Below are 19899 nucleotides of genomic sequence, written 5' to 3' on the forward strand. Positions count from 1 at the left end.
TTTTTCTTCGGTAATGCTTCAGTTACCAACCGCAACGTCAGAAGAGCCTCTCTGATGCCATTACCTTTCCCAAAGCCAAACTGACCGTCAAACTAACACATCCGCAATTTTCTTTTCCATGCTTCTGTATATTAGTCTTGTCAGCAACTTGGATTCACGATAAGTTAAGCTGACTGTGTGATAATTATAGCACTTGTCAGATCTTGCCTTCTCCGGAATTGTGAGGTCAATGTTTTCCAGAAAGTCTCGTGGTATATCGCCAGTGTCACACAGTCTACACACCAAAGAGAGTAATCGTTTTGTTGCCATTTCCGCTGGAAACATTTTTCCAGTCACTGTAACAATATTAACATTGAGACGGACATCTGATAGAAGGCTGAAACAATGAATTCGGATTTCTGATATTCTTTCACCGCAGAAGATAGCAAGACGGTTGGTCGTCTCAGTCATCATACGAACGCCGAAATTGGAGATATTGAGAATGTGAACGTGGGATAGAAAATGAACTAAATCCCCGCAATGGAGGGAACGCAAGTCGGTTAGAGAGCTATGACATTCTACTGAGATTATGTGGAAGAACTTTCTACATTTTTAGCAGAAGTTTATCGTAGATCATTGGAGCAATGAAGGGTTCAGGTGTACACAATTATGGGCTTATATCGCTGAAGTCAGTTTGTTATAGAATATGTTCTATGTTCGATGTTTTAGAGAACGAGTATGAATTCCGTAACCAGGGGTCTTGCGGAACACGTGTCGCGCTGCTCGTCCTTGAAATCGAGTGCATCGCATTCAACGGCATCCAGTTAGAAATCGTGTTGCAAGACATCCGGGTGGTCTTTGAAACAGTTCATCACTGTCGTTTAGTGAAAAAAAATACGAGGTTACCGAGTATCGACCCGCTATATCTGTCGGTATTCACGTCTTACTCACAGACAGAATTTTCTTATGTATGCTTCCATATATATTGTATTTAATGTGGTTAAAGTCAAGCTAATGTCTATAAGAAATAATATAAGATTAGATGCCAACATCTGAGGCTCATCGTATAAATAATTGGAAGTAATGTTAAGAGCCGTGAATGAAATGGGGTGAACACGTAAAGTATGTACAAGAATAAACGAATGCACTGCTTGAATGTGGGGGTAGGGCTGGGTTCTGTGAAAGAGCACTCCATCTGCAAAGGTAGACTCTAGGGGGACCAGTACTCCAACGTTTGAAGTCCTTATGCTCGGGCAACGTCAGTAATACTATTTGGAAGAAAGGAGACATTTCCGCCAAACCCTATTGGGTAAATCTGAACAATCGGTGTTCGAAGAATACTTATAGATCTTTGTGCTGCTACCACTGTACATCTCCAGTAGAGGTCGTGAGAATAGCGTTTGAGTAATGTAGAAATTTGTGTGGAATATATGAACATAAAATGATGTATCATTCTTATTAATGTTAATTTAGTAGTTTATTTGCTTTTAGACAATGAATACTACATAACAAAAATATAGATGGTCATTTTTTCCTCGCCACTGACGAATGTTGTTACAAGTACCTTCTGCCAAGCGCTGTGCCGGGTCGTGTGGAGTATGCGGTATACGAGAAAGTATACATGATGAACCAGGACTCCACCGACAAAACTGTGGGAGGACCCACGGTCTCCACTTTGAACATATGTTGTGACGTGGATACGGTGTCCTGTACTCTGTACTGTTTTTCGGGACGATTTGTCGTCGCTGCACGCACACCGTCCATTTCCGGACACGTGTTTGTAGCAACTTTTTTTCATGATTTCTAGTCACGAATCTGTCCCTGCAGTTTGTCAGTTTTATTTATGTTCACCCTGTATATGATTTTGACTACAAATGGTATCACGTCAATCTGCACTACCCTAGCTACTAATGTTTTGCCTGTGATGATACTGAGAAATGACCCTAAATCGTTATTCAACTTACTAATTGTACTGTGATCTCTCTGTATAGACGCTTTCGTATTTGTACCAAGCTCCGGGCAGTAGAGCTCAATAAGCAGGAAAGTAGAGGAATATGAAGGCAGAGGAGTGTCTCTGACACAGTACATTCGGTTTCCAGTGTAATTGTCCTTATATATAATTTGCTATTGAGAAGTAAGTAAATTACTAACACCATCTTCGTCAAGGTTTATGCTAAATGACAAAGTTATCATGAAAATATTTACGTCTAATAAAAGTGTTGGAAGCAAGTTATTAATTTTGGAGTGGGCTTCATTTATTATACCGTTCCAGTTAAATCCTTTCATAGTTACAGAAGTTAAAGAGGTGAAATGAAAGTAAAGTGAAACTAACCGCCTAATTCACAGCACTCCAATGAAGAGAGAAGTTGGTTTTTATTTTTGAATGGCTGAGAGCGCAGAAATTTTAGAGCTTTTGAAAAAGTTCTAAAGAAGCATTGTTGTTGTGGTTGTCTTCAGTCCTGAGACTGGTTTGATGCAGCTCTCCATGCTACTCTATCCTGTGCAAGCTGCTTCATCTCCCAGTACCTACTGCAACCTACATCCTTCTGAATCTGCTTAGTGTACTCATCTCTCGGTCTCCCTCTACGATTTTTACCCTCCACGCTGCCCTCCAATGCTAAATTTGTGATCCCTTGATGCCTCAAAACATGTCCTACCAACCGATCCCTTCTTCTAGTCAAGTTGTGCCACAAACTTCTCTTCTCCCCAATCCTATTCAATACCTCCTCATTAGTTACGTGATCTATCCACCTTATCTTCAGTATTCTTCTGTAGCACCACATCTCGAAAGCTTCTATTCTCTTCTTGTCCAAACTAGTTATCGTCCATGTTTCACTTCCATACATGGCTACACTCCAAACAAATACTTTCAGAAACGACTTCCTGATACATAAATCTATATTCGTTGTTAACAAATTTCTCTTCTTCAGAAACGCTTTCCTTGCCATTGCCAGTCTACATTTTATATCCTCTCTACTTCGACCATCATCAGTTATTTTACTTCCTAAATAGCAAAACTCCTTTACTACTTTAAGTGTCTCATTTCCTAATCTACCGGCATGATACCGGCAATATTGTCAGAAATTTCAATACAGCGAATGACGCCAGCACTGTTAAATCATCAAAAACAGTTTATTTTTAAAAGGGAAAATGTTGATAAACCGTTTGTGAACAGTCGACATACTCCTCAGAGTTATTTACGGCGAGCGTCGATCACGTGAAATCGTTTTTGCAAGGGAGCTGCTCCTAGGAACTCATCTTTTGAAAGTGAGGTCTGTGAGGTCTGAATCAGCCCGTACGCAACCATAGCCCTCGCGTTTCATTTACTTGTAGAGGTAAGCACATCTCTACTTGCGGTTTTTCTTTATTAACGAGGCTACATTACGTGGAAATGGATCGATTCAAGTTTCTGTCTTAAACAGACATTGATAAAACTTGAAGAAAGGTTATCGTGACTCAGGTCTGAAAAATTCAGTCGGTACAGACTTTCTGTATATCACTACAAACGATAACATTTCTACTTTAGTTTGCGAACAGTCACAAACAATAGCAATTGTGCTGTTGTTTGTATCATCACTAACGGCAGCACATCTATTATACAAGGCTCGTCCAGAATGTAAGTTCCGATCAGTCGCGAAATGGAAACTACATTGAAAATCACAAATGTTTCATTTGCGACAGTGGGCTCCACCTTCCAGCTGCTTCTCTACATAGTCGCCGCTCCAGCTAGGTCATCTGTCGCACCGCTATACCAACTTTCCAATACCCTTGCCATAGAAGGCAGCCGCCTATGCTTGCCGCCAATTCTCTATGCTCATCTATAGTTCGTTGTCTGTGCGAAAACGTTGGTTCAAATGGCTCTGAGCACTATGGGACTTAACTTCTAAGGTCATCAGTCCCCTAGAACTTAGAACTACTTAAACCTAACCAACCTAAAGACATCACACACATCCATGCCCGAGGCAGGATTCGAACCTGCGACATTAATGGTCGAGCGGTTCCAGACTGTAGCGCCTAGAACCGCTCGACCACCCTGGCCGGCGCGAAAATGTTGTCTTCATAGCCAGTAGTTAATGTGAGTAGATGAAACACAGAGGGAGCCAATAACGGGCTGTAGTGTGGGTGATCAAACACTTCCCATCGAAAACGCTGCAGGAACATTTTCATTACCCCTGCAGATTGCGGCCGAGAATTGTCACGAAGTAGGAACCGTATAACAGTTCTGTAATGTGGGCTGCATAACATCAGGCGCAATCTCTCGCCAGGACATCATACTTGTGGGGAGACACTATTTTCTACGCATCTTTATGTACTCACCATGCGCTCAGAACTGAAAAGAGCGAAGTGATGCAACCGACAGGGATACTAGAGACACTGTCGAACACGTATGTGCAAAGCTTTATTAGATTTTCACAGTGGCTTCCATTTCTTGACTAATTGGAACTTATTTTCCGAATATCCCTAGTAGTTTATTAATCATGCTGAACTATACCATTTCTGCTATGCTTCGTGACCGCCACAATCGACAGCATTGCTACTACATTTACTAAGCCGTCATTCCTACTACATACTAAGTGAATTTTCATTCTGCAGCGGAGTGTGTGCTGATCTGAACCTTCTTGGCGGATTAAAACTGTCTTCAAAAAATGGTTCAAATGTCTCTGAGCACTACGGGACTTAACTGCTTTGGTCATCAGTCCCCTAGAACTTAGAACTACGTAAACCTAACTAACATAAGGACATCACACACATCCATGCCCGATGCAGGATTCGAACCTGCGACATTAATGGTCGAGCGGTTCCAGACTGCAGCTCCTAGAACCGCACGGCCACTCCGGCCGGCTAAAACTGTCTTCCTGGAACGGAAGTCGAATCTGCGTCCCCTGCCTATCACGGGGAAATGCTGTACCAACTGAGTATCCAAACACGACCTCGTAGTTTTACGTTCGCCAGTACCTCATCTCCCACCTTCCTAACTTCACAGCAGTTCTCCTACACATTTTGTGGGACTAGGACTCTTGGAAGAAAGGCTACTGCGGAGGATTGGCGTAGACACAGCCAAAATGAATTTTCACTCGTACGAGAAATTCTGTGAAGTTTAGCGGATACGAGATGAGGTGTTTGTTGGTCGTGATAGATAGCTCAGCCAGTAGAGTATTTTCCTGCAAAAAGCAAAAGTTCCAGGTTCGAGCCCCGTTCCTTCACACAGTTTTAAACTGCTAGTGAGCTTCAATTCTACTATAGTTTGTAAACCATAACGAACGGTAGCATAAATTTTAAGCCATTTCGAAAATGGCTGTGTAAGCCGAAACTACCTGTATTACTAAAACGAGCTCTTGATAAATGCGACATACCACGAAGGAATTATCCGAATTTGGCGGAAATTGCTATATGTGATGCACACATACAGAGAAATAAATGATTACAATTTCAGAAAAATTAGACGATTTATTTAAGAGAAAGAACTTTACAAACTGAGCAAGTCAGTAACGTATACTAATATGGATATGGTGTCTGTTCTTTCGGATATGTCTGAAGGAACAGACACCATATCCATATAAGTATATAGTTCTGGCAATACCGGCTATGACCTTCTTGTTCTGTGCTTATGCACAAATATTACCCGGACTCCTACGGGACTTGGTAAGAATGTCTTCCACGAGTAGGAATTTAGTGTGTGGAAGGTGAGAATGTGGGTCTCGCGGGAGGCGTGCGCGAGATAGTCCCTGCAGTCGCACGATCCTCTGTGCCCTCGGAGGCTCAGATGGATAGAGAGTCTGCCATGTACGCAGGAGATCCCGGATTCGAGTCCCGGTCGGGGCACACATTTTCAACTGTCCCCGTTGATATATATCAACGCCCATCAGCAGCTGATGGTATTAATATATAATTCTAAGTCAATAACGCGTTGGCTGACCTCTGGCCGTTGTTTAAGCAGTTATTCGGCTTGCCATTGATTGACAGAGTAGTTGAAGGTCCTCCTGGGGGGGTATCGTGGCAAATTCAGACTAACTGGCACCTTAGATGGTCAAAATCCTGCCCATAATGCTCCAATCGTTCTCAATTTCGGGGAGATCCGACGACATCGCTAGTAAAGGTAAGGTTTGGCAAGCAGGAGAAGCAACAGTAGAAACTCTCGCCATCTGCGGTAGGTAATTATCTAGCTGAAATATAAGTCAGAAGATGTTTTGCCACGGAGGGCAACAATAGGGGGAGTGTAATATCGTCGTACACGTCTTTGCTGGTCTTTGGAGTTCAGTTCGAAGTGAGAGTCATCACTGAAGACAATTCTACTCCAGTGAATGAGATTAAAGGCCGTAGTCGCGTCTGGACACATACTGAACAGCGATGAGGTACCATCCTGAATGTCGTCCGCCATACGGCCCGAGAACCAGGCGTGCCATTTCATTACACGACCCCATTGGTTGTCAGGAGAGGTACCCTTAGAGCGGAGCAGTACGTCGACGATATTCTGCGCCCGGTTTCGTTGCCCTCCATGGCAATCCATTCCGGGATTACATTTCAGCAAGATAATGCCCGACCGCACACAGCGAGACTTTCTACTGCTGAACTCCGTGCTTGCTTTAATGAGCAGGGTCGCCGGATCCTTCCACAATTAAGGACGTTTGTAGCATTACTGGCAGAGCCCCACAATCAGCACGGGAGTCTGACGATCTAATGCGCCACATTGACAGAATTTGGCACGCTGTTCTCCAGGAGGACATGGAACAAATCTATAAATCAACGACACCAAACAGAATAACTGCTTCCATAAGGGCCAGAGGTGGATCAACACGTTATTGACTTGCTCGATTCATGCCCTTCCTCCTGAATAAATCAATTTTTTTTCTAAAATTGTAGTCATTTGTTTGTCTGTACATGTACCGGGTGATCAAAAAGTCAGTATAAATTTTAAAAATGTATAAATCACAGAATAATGTAGATAGAGAGGTACAAATTGACACACATGCTTTGAATGACATGGGGTTTCATCAGAACCAAAAAAAAAAAAAAATACAAAAGTTCAAAAAACGTCCGACAGATGGCGCTTCATCTGATCAGAATAGGAATAATGAGCATAACAATGTAAGAGAAAGCAAAGATGATGTTCTTTACTGGAAATGCTCAATATGTCCACCATCATTCCTCAACAATAGCCGCAGTCGAGGAATAATGTTGTGAACAGCACTGTAAAGCATGTCCGGGGTTATGGTGAGGCATTGGCGTCGGATGTTGTCTTTCTGCATCCCTAGAGATGTCGGTCGATCACCATACACTTGCGACTTCAGGTAACCCCAAAGCTATTAATCGCACGGACTGAGGTCCGGGGACCTGGGAGGCCAAGCATGACGAAAGTGGCGGCTGAGCACGTGATCATCACCAAACGAGGCGCGCAAGAGATCTTTCACGCGTGTAACAATATGGGGTGGAGCGCCATCCTACATAAATATCGTACATTCCAGCAGGTGTTTATCAATCAGGCCGGGGATGATACGATTCTGTAACATATCGGCGTACCTCTCACCCGTCACGGTAGCAGTTTTGCTGTCCAGCGCCATCCGTCAGACATTTTGTGAACTTTGTATTTTTTTTTTGTTCTAACATGTCATTCCAAGCATGTGTGTCAATTTTTACCTCTCTATCTACATTATTCCGTGGTTTATTCAGTTTTCATATTTATACTGACTCTTTGATCATTTGGTACATCAAATCTACCGATTTCCGTCCCGTTGAGATAATTCCTTATTGGTGCATCTCCATTTAGTGTGTTATTGCCTGAGTGGTACAATTGTACTCTTTATTCGATAGTTCTCTTCACGGAACGGCAGCTTTCCTTTATTTAGTCGTTATGGACAAAATGTAATCCGTTGAGTGTAGCCGAGTTTTGGACTCGCCACTGAGGAAGGCTTTGTGTGACCCGGGCTCGTTTCTTCCACAGCTGCTGCTGAAGCCAAAGTTCAGCTGCATCGAGAAGATCAAGACGATCGGCAGCACGTACATGCTGGCCTCGGGGCTGCGGCCCGGCAAGGAGGACGGCGGAGGGGTAAGTGCAGAGCCGCGTCGCGCCCCGCCCCGCCCCGCCCCGCCCGCGCGCCGACTGCTCCGCTCCACCCCTCCACTCCCACCCTGGCAACGGCTCCATTCCGCCTCACGCTGCTGCCACTATTTTCCTCCTCTTCAGGTTTCCTTTCTCCACATAGAGCATCCCAAGCTTCCTACAATGACGAAAGGGAAGAAAAAGAAAATAATTGTCAGTTCTTAGTTTTACCCGTTTGCAGCCGCATTAGTCTCACTCCTTCTCGGCGCTGTAGCCAAGGCCACTAAAGCATCCAGTTACTCTACTGGCCATTGAAATTGCTACACCATGAAGATGACGTCCTACAGACGCGAAATATAAGCGACAGGAAGAAGATGCTGTGATATGCAACTGATTAGCTTTTCAGACCATTCACATAAGGCCGGTGACGACACCTACAAACATGAGGAAAGTTTCCAACCGATTTTGTCATATACAAACAGCGGTTGACCAGCGTTGCCTGGTGAAACGTTGTTGTGATACCTCGTGTAAGTAACAGAAATGCGTACCATAACGTTTCCGACTTTGATAAAGGCCGGATTGTAGCCTATCGCGATTGCGGTTTATCGTATCGCGTCACTGATGCTCGCGTTGGTCGAGATCCAATGACTGTTAGCAGAATACGGAATCGGTGGGTTCAGGAGGGTAATACGGAACGCCGTGCTGGATCCCAACGGCCTCGTATCACTATCAGTCGAGATGACAGGCATCTTAGCCGCCTGGCTGTAACGGATCGTGGAGCCACGTCTTGATCCCTGACTCAACAGATGGGGACGTTTGCAAGACAACAACCATCTGCACAAACGGTTCGAGGACGTTTGCAGCAGCATGGACTATCAGCTCGGAGACCATGGCTGCACTGCATAACACACAGGAGCGGCTGCGATGGTGTACTCAACGACGAACCTGAATGAACGAATGGCATAACGTCATTTTTTCGGATTAATCCAGGTTCCGTTTACAGCATCATGATGGTCGCGTCCTTGTTTGGCGACATCGCGGTGAACGCACATTGGAAGCGTGAATTTGTCATCGCCATACTGGCGTATCACCCAGCGTGATGGTATGGGCTGCCACTCGTTACACGTCTCGGTCACATCTTGTTCGCATTAACGGCGCTTTGAACAGTGGACGTTACATTTCAGATGTGTTACGACCTGTGGCTCTACCGTTCATTCGATCCCTGCGAAACCGTACATTTCAGCAGGATAATGCACGACCGCACGTTGCAGGTCCTGTACGGTTCTTTCTGGATACAGAAAGTGTTCGACTGCTGCCCTGGCCAGCACATTCTCCAGATGTCTCACCAATTTCAAACGTCTGGTCAATGGTGACCGAGCAACTGGCTCGTCACAATACGATAGTCACTCCTCATGATGAACTGTGGTATCGTGTTGAACCTGCATGGGCAGCTGTACCTGTACTCGCCATCCAAGCTCTGTTTGACTCAATGCCCGGCTTATCAAGGCCGTTATTACGGCCAGAGGCGGTTGTTCTTGGTACTGATTTCTCAGGATCTATTCACCCAAATTGCGTGAAAATTTAATCACATGTCAGTTGTAGTATAATATATTTGTCCAATGAATACCCGTCTATCAACTGCATTTCTTCTTGGTGTAGCAATTTTAATGGCCAGTAGTGTACTATACAGTTGGTGGAAGAAGTGTTCACCAACAGTATTCGGATGGCAGTGGTAGATGTGGTGCAATAAGCTTCTTGATTACCAGACTTGGTATGTCCTGGGTTACATTTTCAATCTCTCCGCAGTGTCTCGTGAAGTGAGAGCATACGAGACTGATGATAGCAATAGCTCCATTGGGTGGGGAGGTTAATGTCTGTGGCCCCTTTGGCGCTGCTCTTGATGAGGAAGCTTTGCCCCACCCTCTTCCTCCTCTCGTCATCATATAATATAAACATGACACCATATTGTTGAAAGATCACTTACAGTCATCTAGGCACATCAGATAGACATAAGACACAGCACTCATAAGCGCAGGGAAAGGATCCACTGCCCGCAGAGAATGAAAACAGTTACGATTAGGTGAGAATAATTCCACACGAAATTTACATTTTACTGCACTAAAACTGTAGATGCTGACTGGCTTGTCCACACACAGCTCTACCAAATTTCCTGGACTGAGGAAAAGTGAAAAATTAGTGTATATCCGGGAAACAAACTTGAAATAATGAAGTGGTTGGACTATTCCAAAACAATAATGTTAGAAAACATACCGATAGGTGCTAAGGGGCTCTCTTTGCGCTACCAGTTTCACTTTACTAGATCATCTGACAGCAGAGCTTCAAAAAATGTTCAAATGTATGGGAAATCTTATGGGACTTAACTGCTAAGGTCATCAGTCCCTAAGCTTACACACTACTTAACTTAAATTATCCCAATGACAAACACACACAACCGAGGGAGGGCTCGAACCTCCGCCGGTACCAGCCGCACAGTCCATGACAAAGATTAAGGAAGGGCAAACCTACGTTTCTAGTATTTGTAGACTTAGAGAAAGCTTTTGACAATGTTGGCTGGAATACTCTCTTTCAAATTCTAAAGGTGGCAGGGATAAAATACAGGGAGCGAAAGGCTATTTGCAATTTGTACAGAAACCAGATGGCAGTTATAAGAGTCGAGGGACATGAAAGGGAAGCAGTGGTTGGGAAGGGAGTAAGACAGGGTTGTAGTCTCTCCCCGATGTTATTCAATCTGTATATTGAGCAAGCAGTAAAGGAAACAAAAGAAAAATTTAGAGTAGGTATTAAAATCCATGGAGAAGAAATAAAAACGTTGACATTCGCCGATGACATTGTAATTCTGTCAGAGACAGCAAAGGACTTGGAAGAGCAGTTGAATGGAATGGACAGTGTCTTGAAAGGAGGATATAAGATGAACATCAACAAAAGCAAAACGAAGATAATGGAATGTAGTCGAATTAAGTCGGGTTATGCTGAGGGAATTAGATTAGCAAATGAGACACTTAAAGTAGTAAAGGAGATTTGCTATTTGGGGAGCAAAATAACTGATGATGGTCGAAGTAGAGAGGATATAAAATGTAGACTGGCAATGGCAAGGAAAGCGTTTCTGATGAAGATAAATTTGTTAACATCGAGTATAGATTTAATTGTCAGGAAGTCATTTCTGAAAGTATTTGTATGGAGTGTAGCCATGTATGGAAGTGAAACATGGACGATAAATAGTTTGGCCAGGAAGAGAATAGAGGCTTTCGAAATGCGGTGCTACAGAAGAATGCTGAAGATTAGATGGGTAGATCACATAACTAATGAGGAACTAATGAGGAAGTATTAAATAGGATTGGGGAGAAGAGAAGTTTGTGGCACATCTTGACATGTTCTGAGGAATCAAGGGATCACCAATTTAGTATTGGAGGGCAGCGTGGAGGGTAAAAATCGTAGAGGGAGACCAAGAGATGAATACACTAAGCAGATTCAGAAGGATGTAGGTTGCAGTAGGTACTGAGAGTTGAAGAAGCTGCATCAAACCAGTCTCAGGACTGAAGACTACAACAACAACAACAACAACAACAACAATGATTTCCACAGTAACAGCGTCATAAATCTGCTTATTGGTTGTCTCCTCTTGTTGGAAAGCAGTTTTGTAAGCCTGCATAGAATGTATGGTGCTGTAGAAAGCGATTGGCAAACAAAGAAAGTAATCCGTCTTTAAATAGGTAATGGGGTACTTAAAATACAAGCGAAAAGAAGCACGCACGCACTAAAAATATTGAATGAACAATTTAAGAACGCTGTACTTGAAAGAATAAATATTACCCAGAAAGGTTAAACATGGTGAATGCAATAAAAATGAAAAAATAATGGTGAGTCCCAGTGAGGAGACTCAAGGCAAACAACCAGTGAAGAATGGAAGCAAAGTCTAACGAGACGAGAATATGACATGACTTGAGCACAAAGATTTAGATTCCCTATTTTCAAAAACAAGTGAACGATTTCTTTAATATTTTCGCGGGCGCAAAGATTGATTCATAAAATTTCCGATGTGCAGCCGTATGAATTAAACTTTTTCTAATATTTCGGCTGTATACCGTCCAACCAGCGTTTGAGTGAGCCGAGTTGAGTGACGCTCTAGCACTTGCTCCGTCCTTGTAAACCCTCGGACCGCACCAATGAGCATACGGCCACAGATACACCTGGCGCCAAAGACGTTGATCGGCGGCAAAGCGGTATGACATATACCTGGAATTACATCTATGGCTGCCTGTCGATATTACCGTGTACATCGACCGCGCAGCCATAAATCTAACTGCGTACTGAAACAAATATGGCCCAAGTTTTCGCGGGAGTCGATTGGTGGGTCTCATATCTTGCAAGTATGCTTTTTTGTGATTAAAATATGAGGTGAACTTGGTAATGTTTAGTTATCAGTCATTTGGCATGTGTGAGAGGTAAATTACGAATTAATTATCCTTCGTGAGACTCTGAATGCAGTTTTGAGACACTTTAGAAGTAATCAGTGAGCGGCTGAGTGAAAGGTCACCACTGGTGAAGAGCGACAGCTCCTTCACGGTGACATTGATAGGTGACCGTCATTGCTCGCCACCTAGGGAGAGTCGGCTAAGTTATTGGTGGGCTGTTAGGCAGTGGATCACCTGGCGCTCTGTGCCTGTGCAAGTCCACAGAGCATGGCGGCCAGTCAACCAGCGAATGACAATCAGTGAGTTATGGATGAATGCAGCAGACGAGCGACGTAAGATTCGCAAGATGTGTGTGCAGTCCCGATTAAACGTTTGGTCCCTCCTCTTATGCACCCTCTTCTACACGAGTATCTTCCATAGCTGGCCACAAATAATGTTAATCTGCCTACGATATAAGAAGTGACTATCGTCCAAACATTTGACTTTTGTTTCCGTTCAAATCGAATGCGTCAAGGAGACTGAAATAACGTCAACGTGGAATGTCCTTGTAGAAAATCACTTATCATTTGGCATATAACATTTGTGTAATACGTGTGCAGATAGTGACACCACGATTCACAAGGACACAACTTTTACTATTTGGAAACTAAAACAAACAATAAAACCGAGCATTACATGCTCTCTTTGTATAAATGAGGCACGTAGTATCTAAATCAGCCAAGTCATTGAAGGCATATTTTTCAATGTGGGTAAAAAACCTCTAGTCACAAAACAAGGATGGCAACAAACGTTATTCTTTCATACTTACATCCTTATTGTTTTAATACTTAAGTCCTATTGTATGTGAAATCTGTTTCATGATGAACCCAGTCTTTTGTTAATTTCGGTTTTGACTTGGCCATGTTTGTTGCAAATGTATGTAATTTTATTCTGGTTTTATAAAACTGTATCTTGTTTTAAGTTCCAAAAAAATCTCTTAAATAAAGCAATTACAAGAAAACAAAGTAACATTGCAATTGCTTTTCTTTATAGCTAAAAAAATGCATTTTATCGTAAATACGACAATGGCATATCAAGGAGGGTATCCGAAAACTGAGTACCTTACAAAATTGGATTTCTCTCCCTAAAAGCTTGTAGTCCGCTCATATCTTGAACACAAGAAGAAGAAAATGATTTGCAAATAATCAGATATGTTATTAGAATCAATCCACATAAACTGAGTAATATTGTTGTTTTAAGCCTTCAGTTTTGCTCTCACTTGCGTTAGAATATCAGATATTTCACGTGAACCACAAACGAAATGTACACTTAACAATACACGATAATGACAAAAGAACACCGTCAATACGGAAATTAGTGCAAAAGGTTGATGTTGTCAATATAGAAATGAAATATCAGGACTTCAAAGAATATACAACATAAGGAATTACTATGCCTACGGATATGATCACATTGTTGCGTGATCTAACAAAACAACATTCGGTCCCAAATAAAAATGCTGTGATATGAAGACTTCTGCTCGTTGCTTGACAGCAGTTTATAAATTCACTGCCTGTAAGACCTGGCCCATTCTGTCACACAACCTAGAATACAGTGCTGTCAAACACGAAGAAATGTTCGATTTTGAAGCACATTCGTGTTTCATCTGATAGTGATATATTATAATTTAAATGATAACATGAGTTTTTGAAAATTTAATGACTTGGCCGGTTTTGATACTAGACACCTCAAATAGCCATATCATGATGGCCGTACGCATTGCTGGAGATAGCCCTTCAAAATGTTGTTTGTCACCGCGTTATCCGTAGCTGAATACCCTCAGGTTAACTTTTTGTAGAGTTACTCAGTTATTGGACATTACGTCATGAATTTAAAGAAACAGTCCATTCTGTACACGGCTTTTTGAAGCTGTTATGTTTAAAGGTAGCACTGTCTGGTTAACCAATATTGTGTCTAAAGTCATTTTGACCAACACTTTCTTTGGCAGAAGACAAGTTTCAAGCATAAATTAATATTTTACCTCTTTAATTAGTGTCCTTCACAAAACGAATTTCTTTTTTTCTTTTTTTCGTAGTGGCTATTTACAATTATCTGATGGAATTGGGTTGTCAACAATAAGAGAATGAGGATGACATTTGAAAATAAGAGCAACTTACTTTTCTTGAAAAACATAAAATTTTAAAAAGAACTTGCTAATCCATGTCATTCGTGCCTGTTGTGCATATTGATCATTTTAATTTAGCTTTTGATCTAAAGACATTCCAGTGTACAGTAGCTGGTCACTTATCAACATCGTACATGCATTTCATTCATTAAGCATGAATCACAGCAATTCACATTAAATCACAGTTGCAGGGAGGAGTAAATTCTAGATTACTGAGTAAAATGTTTCACGACTTCTTCTAACTAGATGGTTTACCTCTCTCGAGAACATTTTGCTCGTAGACGAGTCTGCTGCTGATTTCAACCACTTCTTCAGTGTGTGTGTGTGTGTGTGTGTGTGTGTGTGTGTGTGTGTGTATGTGTATGTGTCTGTGTCTGTGTGCGTGTGTGCTGCACGAGGGTAATCCAGGAAGTAACGGTCTATAAGGCGTTCCCGCTGCGCAGGCTGGTATCAGGCTTCTACCCATGTCGTATGTTTTCTGGACTTCTTGTCTCGGTTTTGTGTGAGTGCCAGTGGAAAAATGTTGTTCTTATGCCTCTGTTATAGCATACAATAAACTGTGTGGTAATAAATTCCGCCGACCGTACGGTCATAGCCGTTTTTCATCTTTTGAATGGTCTCAAGTTGAAATCTGCGAAAATCTGCCCTCAGCTAAACGAAGGGCATCGTTACATGATAGTGAACAACAGAGATGTATAATGTTCATCAATGGATGGACAGACGTGCATAACGAAACTCGACCCAAACGTCCGTCACATACCGGAGAGGATTTTAAAAACCCCAAATATTTCTCCTTCTTTGCTCGGCAAAACTGTCTGCGAACGTCTTGACTATAGCGGAATTCGTACACAATACGTTTCCCGACGACGGAACGACTCTGACAACACGGAAAATAGCTGCAACACTTACATTTTCGAAACAGTATCACGGAAATGGAAATGTTTTACTTGATCAAATTTTTACCGGTGGTGAGACCTGGGTGAATCATTTCATCATACTAAAGTGGAATCATCCGATTATCATCGAAATAACAGTAAAAATGCAAAAAATGTCAAAATAACTCGTGTTTTCTCTGTCTATATATATACAGGATGTTACAAAAAGGTACGGCCAAACTTTCAGGAAACATTCCTCATACACAAATAAAGAAAAGATGTTATGTGGAGATGTGTTCGGAAACGCTTAATTTCCATGTTATAGCTCATTTTAGTTTGTTCTTCCACCTACGCTCAATGGAGCACGCAATCATGATTTCATACAAGGCATTCTACCTGTGCTGCTAGAACATGTGCCTTTACAAGTGCGACACAACATGTGGTTCATGCACGATGGAGCTCCTGCACATTTCAGTCGAAGTGTTCGTACGCTTTTCAACAACAGATTCGGTGACCGATGGATTGGTAGAGGCGGACCAATTCCATGGCCTCCACGCTCTCCTGACCTCAACAACCGTCTTGACTTTCATTTATGGCGGCATTTGAAAGCTCTTGTCTATGCAACCCCGGTACCAAATGTAGAGACTCTTCGTGCTCGTGTTGTGGACGTCTGTGATAAAATACGCCCTTCTCCAGGGCTGCATCAGCGCATCAGGGATTCCATGTGACGGAGGGTGGATGCATGTATCCTCGCTAACGGAGGACATTTTGAACATTTCCTGTAACAAAGTGTTTGATGTTACGCTGGTACGTTCTGTTGCTGTGTGTTTCCATTCCATGATTAATGTGATTTGAAGAGAAGTAATAAAATGAGCTCTAACATGGAAAGTAAGCGTTTCCGGACACATGTCCACATAACATATTTTCCTTCTTTTTGTGTGAGGAATGTAACCTGAAAGTTTGGCCCTACCTTTTTGCAACACCATACATATATATATTTTCTGAGTTTTTTTCCTAACGGATTTCTACATCTACATCTACGTACATACTCCGCAATCCACCATACGGTGCGTGGCAGAGGGTACCTCGTACCACAACTAGCATTTTCTTTCCCTGTTCCACTCCCAAACAGAAAATGACTGCCTATATGCCTCTGCACGAGCCCTAATCTCTCTTATCGTTGTGGTCTTTCCGCGAAATATAAGTTGTCGACAGTAAAATTGTACTGCAGTCAGCCTCAAATGCTGGTTCTCTAAATTTCCTCAGTAGCGATTCACGAAAAGAACGCCTCCTTTGCCCCAGAGACTCCCACCCGAGTTCCTGAAGCATTTGCGTAACACTCGCGTGATGATCAAACCTTTTCATATGAAAAGACATTACGATCGGTATTGTGGCACACCAAAAGAATTACGGCGAAGGTTCCAAAATCATAGTCGCGTAGTTCTTTCTATCGGTATTTTGCATTCTCACGAAAATTCCCGCCCTGGCATTACTGCTGCAACCGGAGGGCTCGCTGCTAATTTCGGTGGGGAAGTGTTGAACCTCCTCTTTCCAATTTGCAACATGCTTCTAGAGATTTTCGTTTTCTCACGAAGGTCAGTGAGATGCGGGGCAGGTGGAGGAGGAGGACATTAGTGTTTAACGTCCCGTCGACAACGAGGTCATTAGAGACGGAGCGCAAGCTCGGGTGAGTGAAGGATGGGGAAGGAAATCGGCCGTGCCCTTTCAAAGAAACCATCCCGGCATTTGCCTGAAGCGATTTAGGGAAATCACGGAAAACCTAAATCAGGATGGCCGGAGACGGGATTGAACCGTCGTCCTCCCGAATGCGAGTCCAGTGTGATACCCACTGCGCCACCTCGCTCGGTGCGGGGCAGAAAATGGTTATGAAGTGATGCCGAAGTGGAGAATGCTCTGAAAAAACTTGAGAGACTGACAGGAGTCGCCTACACCATGTTACCTCTAAAGCTCTTGGACAGGTAAGAGATATGCTCAAACAGAAGAAATGATTACACAGATAAGTAAAATGAGTTTCAGTTTCGTATGTGACGAGTTTTCGTTGACAAAATAGGATCTTGAATTTATTGAAGCCAGAGGATCTTTAGTTGCTGGATCACCCGCGTGCTTGTGTGTGTATGTGTGTGAGAGTCATCGTCACTAACGCTAATGAGATTCTGTGTTCCGGCGCTGCGCCTTCGCCCCGCCGCGCCCACATTGCAGGATGAAGCCAAAGTAAGTGTGGAGGCACGCCAGTTGCCGTGCCCGTAGTCGCAGCTGTTTCTGTGTGTGTGCTGCCGCCTCCTCTCACCAGCGCCTTAATCAGCTCGCGCCGACACCGCGCCACAGGCCGGGTGCCCGCTTCGCTTCGCGCAACGCTTTGCCGCTTACGTCGTCGCAGCCGCCGGCGCCGCCTCAGCTGCTGCTGCTACTGCTACTGCTGCACTGTGACGTCACCGCTGAGCCGGAAATTAAACCGGCGAAACTCAAAGCTAGAGCCCGCACTGCGTGCCAATAATCCCAGCCGCGGAACCCGACCGCCTCACTTTACATCTGCGTTCGACCGAAAAATGCCTCGCAGCGGAACTCGCGTTAGACGGCCATCCTTGTTCGCTTACTGGGCGCAACGGAACGCGAACTTTTGAAAAATCGGAATTAATTGCCCCTCGTCCAGTGTTGCGGAAATCGAAGCGTGTTATCAGAGTCAAGGGAAAACCATTAGCCGGGACAGTATTTCCCGATGAATTCGAATCGTTCGCTTGTCAAAGCCGCGCGATTCTTGTAATTCTACAGCTTGCCACAGCTCTAGTTCATCTCTGTATTGCAAAGAGAAGAGCCCCTTCTGAAAGGTGTCTGGATAGATATGGAGTTTTAGATGATGTATGTGGATTTACGTGGAGGATTTATATGCTCCATTCCCATTAAATTTTTATGCGTGAGCGACGAAAGTCAGCTGACAATAGCTCTTCCAATCAGGTATAAGACTGCAGTCAAAAAACGATGATAATAAAGTTAAATGAGGATAGGGGATGTCGAATCATGCAAGATGTGCCACACAAGCGTAGGTCGGAAATGCAAATGTTTTGAACAGTCGCCAGTGGTTCTACCCTGCATACCTGACCAAACATTGCGGTTGCACTACTCTCCAAAAAGGTCAGATCAAGTTCAGCGTGGTTTAAGCCCCACGATGTCCTCAGACTAGATTGAAACGTTCAGCGGGTGGTAGCATTGTCGAACATGGTCAAGTACGCACTGCAAACTGTCTTTTTCTATGGCGTATTGTGTAGGAATCAACGCTCCAAGGAGAGCGGTTGTTCCATTGACGCCATTTGTACCACCCTCTGAGGTCCTTTCCAGTTAATTCTGAGCGGCGGTGTGTCTAAGATGTTTTCCTATGCCACACTTGAGAAAACTGGGTGATTTCAACTTTGAGTGTCGCATTTCTGACGTCCATGTCCGAGGCGGTGAAATGTGGGTAAGGGAGGGTGTGACGACTCTGTCATCGTGTGTCACGTCCACGCTGGCGTTGGGCAGAATTACGGAAATTTGGTGTCAGGGTGACGTAGTTAACCCGCCTTACACCTCACATGAACCTTTCAGCTGTGGCCGGTATTCTATATTTCACACTTGTCGACAAGTTGCTGTTTCAAGCGTCTCTTAGACCGAGGGTGACGTCGCAGGGAGCCACGCTTTCTCACTTTACAAAGGAGAGTCAAATTTCAAACTTGTGTACCGCAGTGGGAGACAGTTAAGAAGTTTTGAAAAAGTGATCTTTTTTTGCGCACTGTTGATGAATCACATCAGAACAATAACGTATCCTGGTTTCTTCAAAACGACGACTGAAGTTTTCCAGTGGGAAGTCGTAATGTAGTAGGGTTCAATGGTGCTTTCCTCCATCCGTAAGCTTATGATAGCGTCATGTCCAGTAAACATGGCTGACATTTGCCCCGAAAGATTTCCTGCGGAGCGGCAGTTAATTGCCCGCAAAGAGATTCAATGAGTGATGCCAAAAGCCACAACCATGAAAAATCGATTTGAAGTGATTTAAGGTGAAAGAACCACCTACATTTATTTGTTAAGTAACATCTCCATTATGTTGATTTGTCGTAAGAGTGTTACGGACGTGTAATTCATCAACGTTGTCGTTCGTGTACAAAACTCCCCTCCACCAAATCTTTTGAGAATTCTCCGTCTCGACACAATTTCGGAGTTAAAATAACACATGCTATTGAGACGGTTCTGAGAAGATTCGTATGTGAAATAATCTCAAAACACTTCCCGTGCTAAAACAGCATAAAACTGGAGCTTCAGTCGATAACCCCCCAACTTAAGTAGGCTATTGTTATTATAGCTGTGTCTGCGTCTTAACCGGCGCTATATTGATAGACGTTCGTCATCCTGATGTCAAACTGC

At 43.4% G+C, this 19899-nt stretch overlaps 1 protein-coding gene across 1 annotated transcript in view; it reads left to right on the forward strand.

Moving 5' to 3' along the window:
* The window catches only part of LOC126355193 (adenylate cyclase type 2), a 286733-nt gene that overhangs the window by 242477 nt on the left and 24357 nt on the right, over window positions 1-19899 (forward strand). Inside the window, exon 16 of the mRNA XM_050005421.1 lies at window positions 7919-8023. Within this exon, the coding sequence (XP_049861378.1) occupies window positions 7919-8023 (105 nt within the window). The remainder of the gene's footprint in view (window positions 1-7918; window positions 8024-19899) is intronic.

Source organism: Schistocerca gregaria, chromosome 3, assembly GCF_023897955.1.
Source record: "Schistocerca gregaria isolate iqSchGreg1 chromosome 3, iqSchGreg1.2, whole genome shotgun sequence".
In the NCBI taxonomy this organism is placed as follows: domain Eukaryota; kingdom Metazoa; phylum Arthropoda; class Insecta; order Orthoptera; family Acrididae; genus Schistocerca; species Schistocerca gregaria.